The sequence below is a fragment of the Penaeus vannamei genome, chromosome 26, assembly GCF_042767895.1.
Source record: "Penaeus vannamei isolate JL-2024 chromosome 26, ASM4276789v1, whole genome shotgun sequence".
Classification (NCBI taxonomy): Eukaryota; Metazoa; Arthropoda; class Malacostraca; order Decapoda; family Penaeidae; genus Penaeus; species Penaeus vannamei.
The window spans coordinates 5,978,440-5,985,939 of record NC_091574.1 but is presented as its reverse complement, the minus strand read 5'-3'; the positions used below and the strand labels follow the sequence as shown (position 1 = coordinate 5,985,939).

General features: G+C 42.4%; 1 protein-coding gene across 1 annotated transcript in view; it reads left to right on the top strand.

The window, feature by feature from the left end:
- The first annotated feature begins 7,068 nt into the window (after positions 1 to 7,068).
- LOC113802673 (solute carrier family 22 member 6-B) overlaps positions 7,069 to 7,500 on the top strand; it is a 42,660-nt gene continuing 42,228 nt past the window's right edge. Inside the window, exon 1 of the mRNA XM_070139723.1 lies at positions 7,069 to 7,155. Within this exon, the coding sequence (XP_069995824.1) occupies positions 7,069 to 7,155 (87 nt within the window). The remainder of the gene's footprint in view (positions 7,156 to 7,500) is intronic.

Below are 7,500 nucleotides of genomic sequence, written 5' to 3'. Positions count from 1 at the left end.
GAAGCAGCAATCAGAATTGAGGCTCTTGAAGCCAAGGTTGACAACCTGGTAGCAGAATGCCTCAAAATACGTGAAGAGAATGTGAATCTGAAGGAATTGGTAGAAAACCTGGGTAGAAATACAACAATTCAGAGAGAAAATATGGAAAAATCTGACCTGAAAATTAAAGAACTAAAGGAGAAGTTAGAAGATGCTAAAACCAAAATTGGCAACGATAGTGAAACTGAAGCAAAAAATCTTCAGGAAAAAGTTGAGGAGGTCATCAAAGTCCAAGAAACTGTCAAACAGATTGAAAGTAATTTGTCAAACAGCCAAGCTCAAATAATGGAAGAAGCCAAGAAAATGACAGCTACATATGCAGATGTATCAAAAGTAAAGGAAACCGTGAATGAAATGGAAAAATAAGATAGAACAAGACATCAAGACCACAAAGGAGGAAATTAAAACACAGCTTGCAGCAACGATTAAGAAGAATGAATTCAAATCCCACCTTAGGCAACATGCAAGAAATATTGCTAATTTGGCTGACGTAAACAAGGACATAGTCATATTGGGACACGAAGAAAAAGTTGTAGAAGATGGAATTGAACGATACAACGAAGACAAGAAATTAATTGTAGATATTCTCAAGGTCATAAATCCCGAATTCGCCGAGCAGAATATCATAGCTCACAGGAGGCTAGGATTATTCGAAAAGGGAAAGAAACGGCCTCTAAAAGTAACATTCTTGAATAAGCAAATAGTAACTGATATAATAAAGAAAGCCAAAGTTCTGGCCACCCATGAGGAATACAAAAAAATCTGGATAAGAGAAAAGATGACCAAAGATGACAGAGTAACGCTACAAAAGAAATTGGAAGAAGTAAAAAACAAAAATGAACAAAGGACTGAAGAGGAAAAAAACTTATTTATTTGGAGGGTGAGAGGTCTCCAAGCAAAGCAAATATACTATCGGAACCAAAATGTAGAGGCAGACAAACATTAACCCTGCAACCAAATTTAATACCTAAAGATTATATAGAAATAGTTTACACAAATATTGATGGTCTATCTTCGAAGTTGCTTGAACTAGAGACAATAATTGATATGGATAAACCGGATGTAATATGCATCACTGAAACCAAACTCCCTCCGCAGGCGATGTAACATTAGGGCTTAAAGACTATAATATTTGGAGAAAAGATAGGGGAGATGGAAATGGAGGGGGGTAACAATATTAACAAAGAAAGGAATTATTATAAAGGAGTTAGAAATTAATCAGGACCCCATAGTGGAAATGAAGGTAATTGAGGTAGAAACAAATGGGGTAAACATAATAACCACGGTAAACATGCCACTTCAAACATCGGCGTGGTCACTAGAAAATTACCAGAAACTAATTCAAGAGACAATAAAGAGCCTGGAAGAAGTGCTACAACTTTCGGAAACCAATTCAACAGAAATTCTTATTACAGGGGACTTTAATAGCAAAATCGACTGGGAAAGTCTCGATCCTAGAGCACAATCAGATTCTTGGAATGCTGAATTACTAGATGTCATAAATGAGCATTGCCTTTTCCAGAATGCAACAGATCATACCAGGATAAGAGGGCTAGATATGCCGTCTATGCTTGACCTAATATTTACAAAGCATAACGACGATATTAAGGATATCGAATACTGTCCTCCTTTAGGAAAAAGCGACCATGTAGTGATTAAACTAAAATACTGTCTGCTACAGGAAAACTCATCGTAAGCAAAGAAAGAAAGGAAAAGTACAATTACAAAAGAGGTGATTATAGAAGCCTTAAAGATTTCTTTGATAACATAAACTGGGAAACACTTCTGGATGATGAGAACCTTGATGTTCAGTATGCAAAATTTTGTGAGATCTATAAAAAAGGAGTGGAAAAATTCATACCCAAATTCAAAATTGAAGCAAGAAATGGCCAAAAATGGTTCAACGACAAATGCAAGAAAATGAGGGAAAAAAGCATCTCCTTTGGAAAAGATTCAGAAGGCATAGATCTCAGGCAGCATATGAAAGATATAAAGTAGGAAGAAAAGAGTATACCCAAACCATGAGAGAGGCGAAATTAGACTTTGAAAAGGACATAATAAACAAATGCACAAGTCAACCAAAACTCTTCTCTAACTACATAAATAGTAAAACTAAAAGTAGGGATCAAATTAGCGCTATCAAAGACAATAACATTATATATTTTAAGGAGGAAGAAATGTGTGAAATCCTAAATGAGAAATTTCAGTCAGTGTTTGTTCAGGATCCATGCTTTGATATGGCAAATACCCGTACAGACGTAAAGAACATCGAAAATATCACCCTCAAAAAGAACGAAATAAAAGATCTGCTAAAAGGATTAGACAAGACCAAAGCAGAGGGACCAGATGAAATTTCTAACTGGGTTCTTAGGGAATGTGTCGAAGAGCTGTGTACTCCTTTATTGTTAATATTTCAAAATTCACTAAGACAAGGTAAACTACCAAAAAGTAGGAAATTCGCAAATGTTACACCCTTATATAAGAGCGGCGACAAACGAAACCCACTAAATTATAGACCAGTTTCATTAACTAGTGTAGTATGCAAACTGCTAGAAAGAATAATTAGAAAACAATGGGTTGAAATGCTTGAAAAATACGAAATTATATCTAATAAACAATTTGGTTTTAGAGAAGGAAGGTCGTGTGTAACAAATCTCCTCTGTTTTTATAATAGAGTATCTGAAATATTACAAGAAAGAGACGGCTGGGTGGATTGTGTGTATTTAGACTTTAAGAAGGCTTTTGATAAGGTGTCTCATAGAAGACTACTATGGAAACTAGAGCACCTAGGTGGAGTGAAAGGTAACCTACTCGCATGGATGAAAGACTCTTCATGAAAGACAAATGAGCACAGTAATTAGAGGAAAGCAGTCTACATGGCGACGAGTAACCAGCGGAGTGCCTCAAGGATCGGTGTTGGCGCCAATTATGTTTACTATTTTCGTTAATGATTTAGAGTCAAACAAGCCCAGTTAGTTATCTGAATATGTTTGCAGATGACGCAAAGATACAAAAGAGGGTAACAGACAACGTCTCATGCTAATGCCTCCAAAGTGACATCGAGAACTTATTCACGTGGAGTTGTACATGGAAAATGGAATTCAATACCAATAAATGCCACGTAGTCAGTTTTGGAGAAAGTAGAAATCGCCCACTATTCCAATACAAATTAGGGGACGCAGTATTAGACACAGCTGATAGGGAAAAAGATCTTGGGATAATCATAAATAGAAACCTAAATCCAAATGACCATATAAATGAAAAGGTCCACAAAATGTTAGGACTGATTGCCAACATGAAGAGGGCATTCGTCTATGTGGACGAAGATATGGTAAAGAAGATTATTAAAGCAATCATAAGACCTGCTCTTGAGTACGGTGCAGTGGTATGGAGTCCACACTTGAAAAAAAGATATTGACAAACTGGAAAGAGTCCAAAGAGCGGCGACAAGATAGGCACCTACCCTAAGAGATCTGAGTTACGAAGACAGACTACAAAAATTAGGACTTATAACCTTGGAAGAAAGAAGGAAAAGGGGGGATATGATTACGCTTTTCAACTGCATTACAGGAAGAGTGAAGATAGACAAGGATGACTTTTTGATCTTGAACACAAGAAGAACGAGAGGACACAACAAAAAGTTGAAAGTAAAAAGAGGTGATAAAGATGTCAAAAAATATAGTTTCCCAAACAGAATTATTCAATCGTGGAACAGTCTCCCCAATCAAGTAGTGTGTGCCAAAACTGTACATCAATTTAAAAAGTTATATGATAATTTAAATATAGCAGACGGGACCACCTGAGCATAGCTCTTCTCCCGTATCCAAACAACTAGATAAGAACACACACACGCATACACAAACACACACACATACACACACACACACACACATACACACACACACACACACACACACACACACACACGTATATATATATATATATATATATATATATATATATATATATATATATATATGTGTGTGTGTGTGTGTGTGTGTGTGTGTGTGTGTGTGTGTGAGTGTGTGTGTGTGTGTGTGTGAGTGTGTGTGTGTATAAACAAATAAATAAATATATATATATATATATATATATATATATGTATATATATATATATATATATATATATATATATATATATCTGTATATAAATATGGGTGGGTGCTTCACGCGCAGGGTGGTGTGAAGCGATGGTGTGGTAGTCTAGTTAGTGTTACGAGCTTGCATTCCTTCTCGCTTACAGCTGCCACCGCTGGCTAGCCTAATGCGAAAAAGGGAGCAGCAGTGCATAAGCCTCCCCTGCCAGTGCATAGCTTCTCCATCATCGAGACTCCCTACAGTGCCTCCTCGTGGCCTCCCGTGGAAACTGGGTACCTTGCGGTTCCAAGCTAAAGTGAAGGGGTTCAGGGTCATGGCCCACCAGCGTGTGGACACGCCTTGGCCTCATACCAACTCCTGCCCCTAGGCCCCCTGGGGTTAATGGGAGGCTCGGGGGAGGTGGGCCTTGTCAGTCCCCCAGATAAAAAAAACCTTCGGCAGTGTTTAATATATTTGGTAATGCTGGGAGGAGGGGAACTGCTCCTCCCACCCAGCAAGAGAGGCGGGCTGTGGATCCCGCTAGGAGAACGACTTCCGGGACGCAGGTCGGGAACGAGAACAACTCGTCCCGCCTGCGTTTTGGTAGACGCCAGCCCAGAGTGAAGCTTACGGGGGAAAGCCTTCCGGAGCCCCGTAGGTGGATGATGGGTTCCACAGCCTGCCGTCCCCTTATATGTGGAGCAGCGTCGGCAGGGGTGGCAGTGGTGGCGTCCACCCGGAGCGACTGCCCGAGGCGAAACCTCAGGCGGGGAGTCAGGGTGGGGGCTTGAAACGTCCGTTCTTTGCGTCAGGATGATCGGTTGCTTTTGCTGTCGAGGGAACTGGGGAAGCTGAGAGTGGAGGTGGCCGCTCTCTCGGAGGTGAGAAGACCTGGCAGCGGAACGATCAGTGTAGGTGGCTATACCTGCTACTGGTCAGGCCGCAGTGACGGTCACCATCTCCAGGGAGTAGCCATGGTTATCTCCATCAGACTCCAGCACTCGGTAGTAGAGGTTACTCCAGTCGATGAGCGTATAATGGTAATGAGACTGAAGCTGTCTTTTGGTTTCATGTCTCTTATTGCTGTGTACGCTCCTACCGATGTTTGTAAACTTGATGTGAAAGAGATGTTCTACACCAAACTAGTGTCTGTGTCAGACAGGTGCCCCTAGCGAGATATTCGTGTTGTCCTGGGTGACTTCAATGCGGTATCTGGCTGTGATCTGCTGGCTATGAGATGTCTGGCAGTCCTTATGGTTCGGGAGCTAATATCCTTTTCCGGGACTTTGCTAGGTCCCAGAAATTGAGGATTTCTGGCTCCTGGTACTAGCGCCCAGACCCACATCACTGAATATGGTACAGTGGTGCGGGTAATGCAGCCAAGGAGATCGACCACATACTCGTTAGTACTCGTTGGAGGATCCTCCAGAATTGCAAGGTGTATAGGAGTACCAGGTTGACCCTCCAACAGTTGACTTGGAAGCGGGTAGTGCCGTGAGGATGCCCCCTCCCTAACCGAAGTTAGGGGGACGATATCCAAGCTGAAGAGTGGTAAAGCAGCTGGCATATGCGACATCCCAGCTGAACTGTTAAAGGCTGGTGGTGAACCTATGGCGCAGGGGTTGCATGTCGTCCTGGCTGCCATCTGGCGATCTGGTACCGTTCCCCTTGACCTGTTGAGGGGTGTGGTCATCCCTCTCTGGAAGGGGAAGGAGGACCGATGGGACTGCAGCAACCACCGAGGCATCACACTACTCAGTATACCAGGCAAAGTTCTTGCCCACATCCTTCTGAGACGTATCAGAGATCACCTACTGAGGCATCAGAGACTGGAGCAATATGGATTCACTCCTGGTAAGTCCACAATAGACCGTATCCTGGCGCTTCGAGTCATTATAAAGCATCATCGTGAGTTCGGGCGTGGGCTGCTTGCAGCCTACATCGATCTCAAGAAGGCATTCGATACGGTGCATCGGGATCTGAGAATCCTGAGACTGAGAGGAATTCCAACAAGGATTATTGGACTAATAGCAAGTCTGTATACTGGTACTGAAAGTGCTGTAAAGTGTGGTGGGGGGCTGTCAAACTTCTTTCCTGTTAGTTCAGGAGTGAGGCAAGGCTGTGTCCTTGCACCAACGCTTTTCAACACTTGCATGGACTGGATAATGGGCAGATCTACTGTTCAAAGTCCTTGTGAAGCAACTCTGGGCAATATCAAGGTTACCGACTTTGACTTTGCTGATGATGTTGCCATTCTATCTGAGTCTTTGGAATCCTTAGTGGTGGCGCTCGATGCATTTAGTAATGAAGTGAAGCCCTTGGGTCTAGAGGTCTCCTGGACCAAGACCAAGTTCCAGGACTTTGGGGACATATTAGGAGAACCTGTTCAGTCGTTACATGCTTGCGGGGAGGACATTGAAGTCACAGAGAGCTTTACATACCTTGGTAGTGCAGTTCATAACTCTAGGCTGTCAGACCAGGAAGTCAAAAGACGGATTGGCCTGGCAGCAGGGGTCATGAACTCTCTCGACAAGAGTATTTGGAGATGCCGGTACCTATGCAGAAGGACCAAGCTTCGTGTCTTCAAAGCCCTGATAGTGCCAGTTTTGCTATAAGGTAGTGAAACCTGGACACTATCCTGCGCCTTGGAGTCTCGACTTGATGCGCCGGATCATGGGGTACTATTGGCGGTACCATGTGTCCAACCAACGGTTGCACCGTGAGACTGGCACAGGACCTATTACCTGCACAATCCGGGATCGCCAACTCAGGCTTTACGGCCACCTGGCTCGCTTCCCTCAGGATGATTCCGTCCACCAGGTTGTCTCTGTTCGAGACAGCCCTGGGTGGAGGAGGCCTGTGGGTCGACCTAGGAAGTCGTGGCTTGGGCAGATCGATCAAACCTGTCGTGAGGAGCTTGAGATAGGCCGAGTCCCTGCCTGGCGACTTGCCATGAGGGTTCCTCGCAGGTACAGTTGCGGAATTATATTTCAGTACACTTTCTGGGTCTTACTTTTGTACCTCTGGCAACAAGTCGAAGTAAACATAGCGTAAATAGTATTTTTGTGAATGATGCTAAAACCCTAGGTAGTTTGTAACAAAGAGTGTGATTGGTCGAAAATAAGTAACCAATAAGAGTATTAATGAATATTTTTTAAAACTAAGTAAGCTATTTGATCTTTCGCTTTCTTCTAATAAGTGATAAAGAACAAAGCCTGTAATATTAGTTATCGTTGACTTTGTAGTTGGATATTCTTCAAATGCGATATCCTGGAATTGTTTGCTTATCCAAATGGCAACATCTATGATAGGGAGGCGGCATTTCCTACTCCTTACAGCATAAGAAGTATCATTTATAGATATATTTCTTAAAACAGGAAAAAG